Here is a 16,698-nt window from a genome sequence, read left to right as displayed (position 1 = left end):
TGGGAGTGGAATTAGTGAATTTATTTCTCCAAGCAGCTCCTTTAATCTTGCAGTTGAAAGGTGTCTTTTACACACACACACACACACACACACACACACAGAAACTAATATGTTTCAGTGCTGATAACTAAGCTGAATAGTGTTTGAAACGGTGACTTTTAACTGAAATGCCAACGAATTTACCATTTGAACTCACTGTGATAAATAACAGTGCTGATCATATTTCTGTCTGGATTAGACAATCTTTTAATCCTGACATAAATTAAAAAAATAAATGAAGTTCAAATGTCTGTGTGTTATTATCATGCACTGTTTCAACATGGCTATGTCAGATATACGTCATATTGTAGATATAATATTTGTGTGTGCACCACTGAATATCTGAACTATTATTATTATTATTATTATTATTATTATTATTATTATTATTATTATCTGAAATAGATTTACATTTAAACTCAGTGTGCTCCAGGTATTTACCCAGAAACAGGAAACTCTGTAAATCACATATGCATGTATAAAAGATCAGGATGGAGCCATGGAGGTAAATGTGAAGTTATTTTTAGCAGCGCAGGTTGAGCTGTGATCAGAGAAGAGTGTCACATGCTTGAGGCTGCTGCTGTTGCTACCTGATTGGTTCAGTGGCTAACACACAGACACACACCAACACACACACACACACAAACATACTCACCTGAACACACAAAATCTATGATTGTCACAGCTTTTAAATGCCAGAGTCTCTCTCTCTCTCTCTCTCTCTCTCTCTCTCATGTGTGTGTGTGTGTGTGTGTGTGTGAGAGAGAGAGAGATAGTGAACTCAGGTGTGTTAGATGAAATAGCTGTGAGGAAGAACTGACCTTTGCATTGCATGGTGTATTTAGGAGAATATGGTGGATGTTACACACATAATGTGTAGAACTGCTAATGCTTCCTCCCTCTGGCTTTTTAAAACGATTCTCATCCTGCTAACTGGAAAAAAAAAATACAATAAAAAAATCTCCGTTTTGCCAAGTATCTTATAGATTGTCCTTGCTAGATTGTTCTTATGCTGCAAGCTGCGACTTTCATTTTGTCAGTAACTCTGTGAATACTGCTGACTCTCAGTTGAAGACTGTTAAATGATCAGCAGTGTGCTACATTATCCTTTACAGATCTCATACCTCCAAGCACTACTTAAGAGAAAGGAAAGCCATTCAAATTTATTTGATAATAACTTGACTATTCCCAATAGCCACTTCTCTGTACTACCCCATTGCTCAAACGTAGAGTGAGTCTATGTTCACATAGTAGGCATTATGTTTTTTTTTTCTTTGCATAGTAGCCAAACCATATTTAAAAATATTCAAGCATATTTGTTATTTGCATACGAGTTATTTGTCAGAGCCTTTACCCATTTTTTTTTTTATAACAAAAAAAAACTCAGGTAAAATATAATGGGGTGCAACTGAACTTACACGACTGCATATTAATACATAAAACATTGTTTTTCTAAATCTACACCTACGTGCATTGTTATCTGCTAGAAGCTTATGTGCCTTAGTTTCTGTAACCCTGAACCAATATGTTTAATACATGCAAGAGAAAAAAAAACTGTTAAAAAAGTAAGTAGTGTACACATAGTTTTTCTGTTCATTGTTTCCTGCTAGAAATATACCTTTTGAATTTATACAAAGCTATAAACTATCATGTCACCTATAGACTTAATACAGGCAAAATCCTAAAAAGAAGTACAAATTGTAAGCAAAATCATCCACACATAAAAATTGCCTCTTCATCTCTGTCCATTGTTATAATCATAAGTTAGAATCATAAGTTTGGTGCACATTGGAAAATGGAGGTTCCTCTAACCCTAACACTATGCCTATAGGTTTAATATATGTAAATTGTTTTTTTTTTTATTTAAATGATTAAAAAAATCATAATATTAGTATACACTCACAGATTTTGGACTGCAATCTTTCAAAGCATCGTTCTGTGCTAGAATAATAAGTTTAGAAGCTGTAAATGATCTGGTTTCTCTAACCCAAACCCTAACCCTAGCTGTGTGCTGATAGAGTTAAAATATAAAATAAATAAATAAATGATGACAACAACAACAAAAACAACAACAATAATAATAATAATAATAATAATAATAATAATAATAATAATAACAATTCTATAATTATATTCTATAAGTATTCTATTATTATTATTATTATTATTATTATTATTATTATTATTATTTATTTATTTATTTATTTATTTATTTATTTTTGCGTGCAATCTCTGTAGATTGTTATATGCTATAATTCTAAGTTTAGAAGCTATACATGCTTTGGTTTCCGTAGCCCTAGCCTGACCCAGACTAATGCATTTGTCTATAAATATAGAATAAACATAATTTAACTATTTCTCATGCTATTTCAGATATCCTTATTATACATGTAGTCATGCTAGTTTGGAGTCACTTCCTAGAAGAGGTACAAAATGGCATCAGACATTTGGATGCTATGTGCGCTCTGGTTCCCGAGCCCTAAGCTTAGAAGATTAATACATGTAAATTGTTTCTGAAAATGTAAAAAAAAATCATAAAATTAATCCACACTCAATTTTTTTAACCTTTGTGCATTGTTATCTGCTGCAATATTAACTTTGGCAGTTGTATATGCTTTGGTTTCCGTCACCCTAACCTTAAGCAGGCAGGTCAAAAAAAAGTTAAATATTGTACATTTTTTCTACATACACACATGTTGGCCTCTGCTAATTTAATCATGTAGAACTGATGTACGTATCTGAAGTAAGTAAATTAAATTAGCTTTTTTTTTTTTATACTATTATACATTTTATATGCTTGTATACAGTGTGAAAGTCCTGCATGTGTCCGTGCTGAGTGTCTTATTCTTGTCCATCCTAAAATGTCCTGTTTTATAATAACGCATTAAATGAAATCACAATATAATGGTTTTGATCTTAACAATATTCATCATTTAAAGCCAGGAAAGGAATATTTTCTTATAAACAACATTAATACGTCTCTCTCTCAATCTCACTCTCTCTGATCAGAATTAGAAATTTCTTTTTTTTAAGGAAATTCAAAAACACTTCACACTTTCTGTTCCTCATGTCATTTATCATGCTGTGTTAATGTTATATAAATATTCTATGATGAATCTCATGGATACCTGGATCTTCATGAAAATGTATGTAGGGAATCTGTCAGTATAAGACGATAGAAAAACAGCTGAATTAATATTCAGTCATGTATCTTGGCAGCAATGCTCTCTTATATTTACCATATTTTAAATGTTAATATCGTGGTGTTGGGATTTGTTTGTTTGTTTGTTTGTTTGTTTGTAATTTTCACCAAACCCAATAGAACATTCTTATAGGAATTCTAGCAAGAATTTGCATTAGGTTGATGATCACATTTATACAGTATAATGTGATTAATGACAGAAGTTTTGCTTCTAAAGAGTAGAGAAGGCCAAAGACGGAAAGAGAGACAGAAAGAGGGAAATTTAACAGAGAGAGAGAGAGAGAGAGAAGTTAAACAAGTTAAAGGAATAGATCGAGGAATGAAAGTGAAATGGTGAAATGCTTCGTCAGTGTGTATGTGTGTATCGTCTTTGCCTGAATGATGGGGATCAATAAGATTTCATTAACAGTCTGTTCCATCCTGAAGACCCAAAGTTGTACACTTTTTTTTTTTTTTTTAGCTGCCTCCACTTTTCAGTGCATTCCCCCAGCCTTTCACAGCTCATATATTTATCAGCTGTCTTTGGCTCTTCAGCTACGTTGCACTGGATTCTCTCTCTCCCTCTCTCTCTCTCTCTCTCTCTCTCTCTCTCTCTCTGCCCTCTCTGCCCTCTCTGCAGCTTAAACAAACACTAACTGTTTATTAGGAGACAGGAGTGTTTAAGTTGAGTAAAGCCTGTCTGGCTCTACCCTTGCAGAAAAATCACATACAGCGTGATCATATGCGTTTCACAGTGTTCCAGCAAAATTGCACTTATTTTCCATAATTGATTACGTTAAGTTTTACTAGTAGCTGTCTTTCCCAAACACTTAACAATTGATTTTCAAATACTTTATCTAATCTAATAATCACCTTTTTTTTAAAACTATCCTTAAAATACTGATTAACTGCTAATTCCCCAAAGTCATGTGTGACCATGTGACCAATTAGCACTCTAAACCCTGTAATGATCAATCCCTAACTTTCCAATCATTGCAGAATAAAGGGAAGGGCAGACTGAGAGAGAGAGACTGGAAGACATAATTCGAGTCCACAATAGGAATGAACGATAAGGAACAGCATGTACTGTTCATAGAATAGGAAGACTTCCTTTCAGGTTCGGCTCTATTCAGGAAAAGATCAATAACCTCATTCACATGCAGTGCAATTATGTATAAGCCTTATTCAACAGCTCTACAATTATACAGTACCCAGTCACACCCATTTTACGGCTCTGTAATTATACATAGAGGGTGAGTTGTGTACTAATTAGTCGGTGTATTCAGTGACCACAGAGAGGAATCTGATGTACACAGAATCTGATTCTATTGAATATGTACTGTACAGTTCTCAGGCTCTTTCACATAAATCACCGAATCTCATGTGACTCCCCAAGAGTGAAAAAAACCTGGTTTAGAGAGATACGGAGCAGCTCTGTTTGACTTTCCAAGCCAGAAAACAGTCACCTGCAGGGGAAATAACAGCTTCAACATGCTGCCCAGTCGCATGTTTTAGTTGCCTGGAAACCTAAAAAGTGGTAGCTAGCATGATGTAGTAATGCTGTACACTCTGATTGGCATAGAGAGAATGAGGAAGTGGAAGGCAGGCATGAGAGAGTGAATATTTTTTGGATTTAACTGATATCTAATCTTAAACGTAAACAAAAAATTATAAATCCACACACAAACACACACACACACACACACAAGCTTAGCAGGATGCTGTCACTTTGCTCTGCACCATGAGCTGTATCTGCTTGGCATGTAGCACCTCACTGCAAAACACACAGTGTATAAATAGAGCATCGTTAATCACACATACACACGCAGGTGTACACTCATTCATGAAATTACACACCCCTTCTCCAAGACTCCACATTCAGACCACGCCTTGGCCACCACAAATGTATGCCGAGATAGTTTGCTTGTTAAGTGTATTTATACAGAATACGCAAAAGAAAAACGTATTTGATTATAGTCCTCTTCTAACACAGTATCTAATGCAGCAAATTGTGTTTATAAAAAAAAAATTGCCAAGGTTTTGGATATGAGATTTAGTGTTCACACACACCCCGCATCACACGTAAAATATTATTCAAGTCTGACTAGTGTCTTTATTTACTTCTAGCGGATGAGTCTGCAGGTTTGTGCTTGATTTTATTTTCAGTATTTCCACTTATATGCATGTACCTGATTGTGAATCCATGCACACTAATTAATCCGGATAAACAATGTTTTGCAGTCATCCGGGTCACGTCGCAGCCCCTGTGTGTAGTGCAGAGGATTTGGAATTGTTAGCGTACGCTGTAGTTATAGCATTGAAGTGCGTCACACTTCTGTGCTGTACAGAAAAGGAGTTTTTTTCAAGCCACCACACCACATTAAGAAGGTAGAACCCACTGTCAGACAATGAAATAAACACGGCTACATACCAAATGAAAACCTTTCTTGGTAACACTTTCTATAAAGCCCATGCTCATAATGAATTATAGCCCCATTTATATTATATATTATTTATAAGCAAGTATTACTGTTCTAGAAATACATTCATAAAGACACATCAAGACCTATACTTCATTATAATAACAGTTATAGTTACATTTAGAATATTATTATGATCACTTAGTGATGCACTTATAAGTGCTCATAATGCACTATAGAATGATTTATAAGTGTTAATTAGTCAGTCTTATGGTTCCATGAATGAATTTATGATGCTGCATTTTTATAAAGTAAATTATTTATAAGCAATTACAACAATAATCTAAATGTAACTATAACTGTTATTATAATGAAGTATAGGTCTGGATGTGTCTTTATAAATGTATTTATAGAACAGTAATACTAGGTTATAAATAATTATAAATGGGGTTATAATTCCTTATGAGCAAGGGCTTCATAGACAGTGTTACCTTTTTGTTTAGCAAAAGTCAACAAGGAGTACTTTTTTTTGTTTTCTTTCTCTGGTTGTTGAATCTTCTTGGCCACTGGGCAACTACGAATGAAACACTAATAGCGCAGGCACTACCGCCTACTGATTTGTCCACCCCTAAGTACCCTGATGAGAAAGGAAGAAAGTCAATAAAATATGGTGATGATGTTTCTTCCCTGAATCGCTGCTTGCGACTGTCAGTAAGAGCCAAACGAACTAGTGTACACACACGGAGTATAATTAAGCTTTAGAATTTATTAACCAAATGATTATTATTGCTGCCTCTTATTCAGCAAAGGCTGTTTCCATTTATTAGGCCTATTAGAAAATCCAATTTAGACCTCCTAAAAGAAGAGCAAAATACTGCCAGGCTGGGGTGATCATTATAAGGGGGTGTATATGACTGTGTTTTTTTGCTTAATTTGCAGATAAATGACATGAGCTCCACAAAAATAAAAAGACATCCACAAATATATTGTAAGTGATTCACAAATACATAATGACATGCAGGAATAAATTACAAAATTCACAGATATTTTCATATTTCTCAAATGAGTAATTGGTTCACAAACATGTTTGGGAAGCAACAAATACTTGTTCACTGTATCCGTTGTTTGTGGAGTCTGTTGCATTTATTTGCAGATTTATGAATAACATGGCAAAAATCATGCGGGTTTGTAAAAATAAATACACAGTTTATTTTTTTTCCACTTCTCTAGACGGTCAAGAGAACCTTTTGCTAACGCCCACATCTTCCACTAATTATATTAGTATTGCATAATTTCTAAGAGGAAATCTGAAGTAAATTGAGCAAACGTAGTTATGTTTCAAAGGGATTCAACAGGTGATATGACATTTGTCTGTTTAAATTCAACAAAGCTTTTAACAGAATCAGAAATTCTTTTTTGCCATCTTTGTCACTAGGTAGCTACTTAAAAGCTACAGGCTCAAAACTAATGTGCGTGATTGCAACCTACACAAAAGAACAACTATAATATACTAGGTTAATGCAGCCTAAAGCAAGCACACACTGATCTATATCAAGATCACATTGCATTCATTCATTTAATTAATTAATTAATTTCTTGAGGTATCAATCGCAGCACCCTAAGCCCCTAATGCCCATGCCCCTAGGTTTGTCCCAAGCAGATTACTATTAATGAAGACCACTTAGTCTGTATTGTGCCACCAAGTCATGGACTCCACAAGACCTCTGAAGGTGTGCTGTGGTATCTGGCACCAAGACGTTAGCAGCAGATCCTTTAAGTCCTGTAAGTTGCGACGTGGGGCCTCCATGGATCAGACTTGTTTGTCCAGCACATCCCACAGATGCTCGATTGGATTGAGATCTGGGGAATTTGAAAGCCAAGTCAACACCTTGAACTGTTTGTCATGTTCCTCAAACCATTCCTGAACAATTTTTGCAGTGTGACAGGGCACATTATCCTGCTGAATGAGGCCACTGCCATTAGGGAATACCATTGCCATGAAGGAGTGTACTTGGTCTGCAGCAATGTTTAGGTAGGGGGTATGTGTTAAAGTAACATCCACATGAATACCAGGACCCAAAGTTTCCCAGCAGAACATTGCCCAGAGCATCACACTGCCTCCACCAGCTTGCCTTCTTCCCATAGTGCATCCTGGTGCCATCTCTTCCCCAGGTAAATGACGCACATGCACCCGGCCACCCACAGGATGTAAAAGAAAACGTGATTCATCAGACCAGGCCACCTTCTTCCATTGCTCCATAGTACATTTCTGATGTTCTGCTTTCAACGGTGGACAGGGGTCAGCATGGGCACTCTGAGCGGTCTGTGGCTACGCAGCCCCATACACATCAAGCTGCAATGCACTGTGTGTTCTGACACCTTTCTATCATAGCCAGCATTAACTTTTTCAGCAGTTCTACAGTAGCTCTTCTGTGGGATCAGACCAGACGTGCTAGCCTTCGCTCCCCACACGCATCACTGAGCCTTGGGCACCATATGACCTTGTCGCCCGTTGTCCTTCATTGGACAACTTTTGGTAGATACTAACCCCTGCATACCGGGAACACCCCATAAGACCTGCAATTTTGGAGATGCTCTGACCCAGTTGTCTAGCCGTCACAATTTGGCCCTTGTCACAGTTGCTCAGATCCTTACATTTGCCCATTTTTCCTGCCTCCAACACATCAACTTCAAGAACTGACTGTTCACTTGCTGCCTAATATATCCTGCCCCTTGACAGGTGCCATTGTAATGAGATAATCAATGTTATTCACTTCACCTGTCAGTGGTTTTAATGTTATGGCTGGTATATATATATATATATATATATATGTGTGTGTGTGTGTGTGTGTGTGTTAAAGAAGTGGTAATTTGTTACATTACTCAGTATTAATACTGGTATATGCTCACAATGCAGCATGCAGAAAGGCAGTCTCCATCAGGGAATCTTGGGAGTCTAAATATATATTTGTTTGCATTTTTTAAGGCTTATTTTGTCTTAACACTGACTAGACATTAATTCTAGAGTTTGTGACAGAGCCTAGCTTTTAGAAGAGACTGTTAAGTGATATTAATGAGATGTAGGAGGTGCATTATGGGAATTGCTAGACAGTGTTTTCTTTAGGAGGAAAGTAATAATATGAGTCTCCTGTCTACTTGGATTTTGGATATGTCAACCTCAAATGTTGAAAACCTTAAAAGGCTTCAGCAAGACTGGTGTGTGTGTGTGTGTGTGTGTGTGTGTGTGTGCGCGTGTGTGTGTGTGTGTGTGGAGGGAGAACCTGACAGTGATGAATAGCATTCCAGTACTGGTCTAAGAGTCAGGAACTGAACAAGGGAGCAGAGACGAGTAGAACATGCTAGCAGAGAAGAGGAGAGCTGAACAGCTACAAATCTCTGTCAGAGCCGAGGCTCGCTGTTGACATGGCATTGTTCCGTGTGTGTGTGTGTGTGTGTGTGTGTGAAGATTAACATACACAGGGTAAGAAGTTTAGGCAAACATAAAGTTTCTTCAGTGTTCTAGAAACTTCTTCTGTTATAATGGTTTTATTCACCATGCAATTCCACAAAAAAACATTATAAACATTAATGTTCATGTTCCTACAACTGAAAATGGTGCAGAAACATTGTAGGAATGTTTGCAAACATGTTCTCAGAACACCCAAAAACCTGACAGATTGAAAATTCTTTGAACCAAAAGTTCCTAGAAGTGCAACTTTCACATATATTGTACTAGAAATTGTTAACTGGAAGCACGCACACACACACACACACACACACACACACACACACTTAACTTGAAGTCAGGCTCTCCACTGCAGAAACAACTTGTAAATAATGTGTATGTGTGTGTGTATGTGTGTGTGTGTGTGTGTGTGTGTGTGTGTGTGTGTGTGGGTGCGTGCTATGCAGTATTTGTTGGACCAGTTTCCATTCTCTTACTTTTTCTCTTTCACTCTGAGAGAGAAAAATGCAGGAAAAGCAATTTAAAACTCTCCAGCTGTCCATAACAATGAGGGCCTGCTGACAGTAATTGACTGGGTAAGAGAGAGAGAGAGAGACAGGGAAAGAATGGAGGGATGGACAAATGAGGCATTAGCTGAAGAAAGACAAGACGAGGAGATGGCATGGGAAGATGTTGAGCTAGCCACTGTATAGTTTTTGAGCCATTTGTGTCTATTCTAAGGCTGTGTGTGTTTGTGTGTGTGTGTGTGTGTGTGTTTTGGCTAAGCAGCTATGGTGGTAACTGAATCCTTCCCATTAAAGTAATATCATGCCGAGTTGAGCTAAGGGCTTGACAGCAGGTCTTTAGTGATTAATTGAGTGTTTAATGTGGACAGTAGACAATAGGACGGCTGTCCCACAGGGGAGAGAGAGAAGGATAGAGAGTGGGGTCTTTATGTAAAGCTTATAAATACTCATCAAATTTACTCAAGCGATCATGCCACAGAGGGGGTATGTACACAGTATATATATATATATGGGAGGAAACACCTTGTTGATGAGAGAGATCAGATGAGAATGGCCAGATTGGTTCAGGAACCAATGATATGATACCTATGATAACTCAAATAAACACTCTTTACAACTGTGGTGAGCAGAAAAGCATCTCAGAGCACACAATATTGCGCAACTTGAGGCAGATGGGTCACAACTGCAGAAGACCACATTGAGTTGCACTCCTGTCCGCCAAGAATAAGAAGACTATACAGTGGACACAGGCTCACCAAAACTGGACAGTTAAGATTATAAATCTGTCGCTGTGGTCGGATTTGACATCATAAGCATGAATACATGGACCCAAACTGCCTTATGTCAACATTTCAGACTGGTGCTGTTGGTGCACTGGTGTGGAGAATGTTTTCTTGGCAAATATTGGGCCCTTAATACCAATAGAGCATCGTTTAAATGCCACAGCCTGTCTGAGTATTGTTGCTAACCACAGGCATCCATTTATGGCTGCACATCTTATAATGGCTGCTTCCAGCATGATAATGCAGTGTAATAAAGCACATCATCTCAAACTGGTTCCATGACCATGGTTATGAGTTCAGTGGCCTCCATAGTCACCAGACCTGAACCTAAAAGAGCAACTTTGGGATGTGTTAGAATGGGAAAGTCGCAGCATGAATTTGCAGCTGATAAATCTATAGAAGTTATGTGATGTAACATGGACCAGAATCTCAAAAGAATGTCTCCAACACCTTGTGGAATCCATGCCATGAAGAACTGAGGCTGTTCTGAGAGCAAAGGGGAGTCCTACTCGGTATTAATGTAGTGTTCCTAATAAAGTGAGCAGTGAGTGTATATCGTGGCCAAATCATAAATTCATTAGTCCCCCCATCAGGAAGGGGAAATACAGAAAGTACTGGAACTGTATGTAGTAGCTGTATGGTTTTTGGTATGTGTGTGTGGTTAAAGAGAGAGAGGATAAAACAAATATTGTAGAGAGCAAAAAAACAAACCAAACAAACAAAAAATATCACTGGGAAATGAGCTCCATTTCTAAAGGGCACTGTATCATACAAAAATACAAAATTTCTGTTTCAAGGTTTTGGTTATTGAGGTGAAAATGTGTGTGTGTGTGTGTGTGTGTGTGTGTGTGAGTGGGTACAGCAGACTCTGTCATGGCCCTGGCAGCAATTCACTTTAACATTTAATTACCCCGTGTACACAAACACGTCCATAGGTGCTTATGTGGGTGCACACACAGAATTAGCGCCTAGCCAGATTACACACAAACACACACAGCCACAATATAAAATCAACTCCAGTCTGCCATATAAAATACAAATCACCCACACATACATACGCGAGGTCATTTCTTCTGTTGTTGTATGCTGTCTGTTACAGTTTCTGTTACATCCGTTATCTTGTTTAGTTTAAACAATGCACCGTCTTGAGTCGGTTATCTGCCAGGTTTGTTTTAGGTAGAGCTGCCACCGTATCTGCCATGTTTGTTTTGGGTAGAACTGCACAGGGCCAAAAGCGCTGTGAGGCTGCATGTTAGCTATATATGCTGCGGAAGAGAGAATTCAGAGTGTGGAACTACATCATTTCTGACCTCCATGCATTCAAGCTATAAAATGGGAAAAAACATGGATGCCTCCTTGTTTCTCTTTTGTTAGCAGTAAGCTAGCCAGCTAACTATAATGAGTGATGTAAATTTTCTTCCTCAAATCATTGATCAGTGTACAAGCGAATATGTCTGTATGTTGACTGATCTATAGCAAATACTTGTATATACAGTATAACTCATATAAATTAAGAACTGTTGATATATTGTTGATGTAAACAAAGCAGCCATTAGTACCTTTAAATGAGTTATGAGCTACGTTGTTTACTGTTGATTAGTGATTTGATGTCACTTGCTGAACTCAGGGTTGAGAGGACCACCCTGAGATCTCGAGGAGGAATTCTGTTCTTGTTCCACACAGAACATACAGGTCCCTTCTCCAACATGCCAAATTTAATCTGGATTTTGTTATAGAAGGAAGCTACTAATGTGTTTGTATTATTATGTTTTTAATAAGTGTTAATATTATTATGTTACCATTACTATTAATGTTATCGAATATTAATATTGGTGTTAATTTGTGTGTATATTTGCTGATTACCTTACTGGTTTTGGGTAGATCTATACATTATTTGGGAAGAGGCCAGTAAATTGAATCTAACCTTATGCTCCATTCGTAAGCTTGTAATTCCTCTCCTACAACCGGTAAAAACCACTGAAAACATCAACATTTCAACTCGTCAACTTGGGGAAGTTTTCAACGACCAGTTCCTTCCCCATTTACGGAGTGACGTCAGATCAACATGGCTGTGTACCCTGTGAACAGCGTAAAGTACCTTCTCTACTTTTAAATTAGTTTAGCATTAGTATTGACTTTAGATCAGTTAATATACAGACACAGTATGTGGTTAAATCTATAACTTTGGCCGTATCTCTGTCACTGACCATACTAATCACTTGAGAAGGTAATCATCAACATTAGAGTCATCACTAATGTTAGCTGGTTAGCTTGTTCCTAAGCTGCTTGCTATTGTCTGCTGTTGTTGCATGCAGTTCACTATAATAGGACAGTAGCAATAGCCACTCAGGCCTGTAAGTGTAAAAGTGAGCTGTACATGCTCTGACAGAGCAAACGAAAGACACGCTTTCATAGAGATGTCCATGTTTTTTTTCTTTGTGCTGAGGCGGGAAATGACGTTAACGACAACTTGCAAATGATCACTTACAAGGCACCAGGAACACACCATTAACCTCAGCTGTAATGGCAGCTCAGCTGTGGCTTGGCTGTGCATTATGAAAAATTAAAAAATAAATTAATAAATATGTCTGTAAATCATTTTTCAGAACGTATTTTCTCACTGGTAAACCTTTTTCCTTGTGGTGGTACACTGTGTAAATAAAATACTTTATATACCACATACATGCTGTTGTTGCACAGGCTTTTTTTAATAAATAAAAAATGTGTAAACTCTTTAATACCTCTCTACAGTGTGTGTGTGTGTTTGTGTGTGTGTGTGTGTGTTTTCTCTGTTGTCTTTCTGAAGAGGTCAGATCAATTGAGCAGCTGAGTAAACACAGCAGGAGTGGGTTGTTTGGAATGACTTTCTCTTTCTTACCCCGGTCTCTCTTCCCCTTCTCTCTCTCTCTCTCTCTCTCTCTCTCTCTCTCTCTCTCTCTCTCTCTCAGCTCCATCCATGGTTCCCATAATGCACCAGGTCAGCTCCACCATGAGGAGCATCACACTATCATGGCCACAGCCAGAACAACCCAATGGCATCATACTGGACTATGAGCTGCGTTATTATGAGAAGGTAGGAGATCTGTGTATGTGTGTGTGTGGGTGTGTGTTTATGAGTGTATGTTCATGTTCTGCACATCGCATTTTATCATACTGTTCACACCCAGTAATATTTTCTCAGAAGTTTGGATCGATTGCTTTAAATTAAATTGAAACATGTTGGATAGAGTTTTAGTTCAATTATTTTGCTGCTTGGAAAGTGATGAAAAGTGATTTTTGCTTTGGTGTGTTGCATAAGACATCTGAGAACTGCGTGTGTGTCTGTGTGTGTGTGTGAGAGAGAGAGAGAGAGAGAGAGAGAGAGGGAATATCATTCTTTGTTCCATCTGCATTCCTCTAAATGGACATCTGATACTTCAGATTAAGAGTCGTATTTTCATAATCATAAAACAAGCGTGAAATGAGACATAAGATCACGGCGTTGGCTGGATGTGATAGACATATTCTTGTTATCTTTTTGGCACAGTGAAGTCATCATGAGATGTTAGTTAGGTGATACCCGAGCAAATCACTTTGATATTTTCATAATGCTATATGACTGCTTGTTTTAAATCTCTTTTAGTGGTGGAAATAACCAGCTGTCAGACTTTTCCACCCACTTTCCTAGGGCATAGGGTTATATCTACTAATGATATTTATACTTGTTGTTCTGTGTATATTCCTCCAGGTTATATTATGTGTTAACTCTCTGAATCACATTTGGTTGTTTGTTCTAATTTATTACAGATAGAAATTAATTCAGTAGTTACTTAGTTTTATTATTTAGTATTTTGGCGGAACACATTTTTATATTAAACTAGGGTGACATAATTAGTGTATGTACATAGAACTGGGTTGTTAAAAATGGGACATGACTCTTAAGCTTTCATTTGATGTTAGGAAAGTTTTGGCATTTCATCTGTGCTAAGAGGACGTCCAAAAAGTTCTCACAAATGTAACTTTGGACCAAGCGCAAGTTGGACCAAATGTGAACAGAAACAAACTTTTTATTTTAGAGATCTAGTCAATTCAATGATGCTTATGCTGCGGTCCTCTAGAGATCATAATCTGAGGTCATTACCGACCTCCGACAAGGAAAAGCCAAAGAAAACGCAACACCCCACCTCCAAACTTGAAATTCCTACTCATGAAATTCTCTACAAGTTCAACCAGGGAGTGACATCAAATCAACATGGCTGCTAACAGCATCAGAAGTAAACAAAGTAGCACCTCTTACCTTTAAATGAGTTACATATATATATATATATATATATATATATATATATATATATATATATATATACAAACTGTTGATATCCATTAGTATCCAAATTTTATATTTACACTAGTGTGGCACATAACATGAATGAATATTAAAACTCCTTGCCTGATAGTTTCATCCCACTGAAGGCAATCAAACTCATCCAATTTTGCACAGAGCCGTTATTGTCTGATGATTATGCGGCATCCAAAAATGAGTCCGGATATGAAAATGAGTTTAATCAGAAAGCGTGGGATGAAGATCCCTCTCGACAATGGATTAGCGCAATGCAAACGCCACGAGTGGAAGCACTTATTTACCCATAAATATGCATGAAGAGTAATCATCTCCTTATTTGTGTTCCGTGGGTCCTTTTGGCAAATAGACGAGCACTTCTCAAACAAATACAGATGAGCAAATATCACTGAACGGCTGCTTCTATAGGACATGAGAAAAGTGAGGGATTTCAAAGGAGCTAAAGACTTTCGGGCATTAATTTATTCATTTACAGTGCATTTTTATTAGCTGTGTGAAGATTTATACAGCATAATGATAATGGGATGCTTTGGAGTGGTTTATAATAATGCAGTAATGTCCAGCTCTCTCTACATCATGACACTTATTATATGACTTTAGCAAAGTGATTTACCAAAGAATTCACTAATTTAACACAGAATATTGATTACAAGCTTCTACTGCTATATAGAGAACAGCGTAGTAATGTAAACATTACATTTACATTCACATTTAGTAATTCGGCAGATACTCTTACCCAGAGTTACCTTTTACAAATCTTCTTCTCTTATCTAGCCAATGACTGAAGAATATATAAATAGAATTGACTCAGTTTAGCATCCAATAATTTCAATTAAAAGCATCGAATCAAGTTCATCAATGTAGAAAAAACGGTCAAGAATCGTGCCAATTCGTTACCGGCCATGACCTTCTCATACTACACAATGTAGTTAATGCTACAGCTATGAGTGTGTGTTTGAATATGGATAGGCCACCAGAATGCAGTGTTTAACTTGAAGATGAGTGCCCCTCAGTAAATTATTTCAATGTGCTGGAGTAAGCAAAAACTTGTATAAAAAGAGGCGTCTCCATTGCCTCCCTAGAAGGCAAGAACTGCATCTAATTTGAAAAAGCATGTTGAGGAAAGTTTCACTAATTTGCTAACACTGACTGGCATTAAGTTAGACTGTTTTCTTTGCTAACACCAGGTTAGACTAGCATGAATTCTAGTAGCAGTCAAATTCTAGTGAATAGTTGTAAACTTAAAGAGATTGAATGATATTTTCAAGCAAAACAACATAGTTATGATCAGTACTTTTAGACAATGATAAAAGTTACTTTCCTGTTCTGAGAAGTACAGAAATTTTTTAGCTGAAATATGTTTCAGTTTTGTATGTATCTCACACAGAAGTAAAGTTAAAGTGTTTTACCAGTCTGCTCACCCCAAAAATGAAAAAAGAGAAAATTACATTTAAAGAATACATTTCAATTTCGCTATATTCAATTTCACTATGCCCTTCCTATTTCTATATTTACAGTATAATCTAATATACTTGAAAAAATGTGAAATCAACATTTGATATATATATATATATATATATATATATATATATATATATATATATATATATATATATATATGTATATATATATATAGGCAAAATCACAAAAAGTCTGTCATTGTCCAAATACATCCGGACCTTACTAGATGTACATATATATATATATGTTAAGTCTGGAAGTATTTGGACAATGACAGAGTTTTTGTGATTTTGCCTTTATACACCACCACAATGGATTTGAAATAACACAATCAAGATGTGATCGAAGTGTAGACTTTCAGCTTCATTTTAAGAGGTTCCACAAAAATATGGCATTTACCATTTAGGAGTTATAGCCATTTTAAGCAAAGTACTTCCATTTGCAGGGGCTCAAAGGTTTTTGGACAATTGACTGACAAGAAGTTAATTGACCAGGTACAGTCCATTT

General features: G+C 36.9%; 1 protein-coding gene across 2 annotated transcripts in view; it reads left to right on the top strand.

Moving 5' to 3' along the window:
• LOC113533285 (ephrin type-B receptor 1-B) overlaps positions 1-16,698 on the top strand; it is a 301,883-nt gene that overhangs the window by 205,733 nt on the left and 79,452 nt on the right. For both annotated transcript variants that reach the window (XM_026925335.3, XM_026925333.3), the window contains exon 6: positions 13,343-13,467. In XM_026925335.3, the coding sequence (XP_026781136.1) occupies positions 13,343-13,467 (125 nt within the window). The remainder of the gene's footprint in view (positions 1-13,342; positions 13,468-16,698) is intronic.

Source organism: Pangasianodon hypophthalmus, chromosome 21 (assembly GCF_027358585.1).
Source record: "Pangasianodon hypophthalmus isolate fPanHyp1 chromosome 21, fPanHyp1.pri, whole genome shotgun sequence".
In the NCBI taxonomy this organism is placed as follows: Eukaryota; Metazoa; Chordata; class Actinopteri; order Siluriformes; family Pangasiidae; genus Pangasianodon; species Pangasianodon hypophthalmus.
Note: the sequence above shows the minus strand (reverse complement) of the source record. Positions and strands in the feature narration are given on the sequence as shown.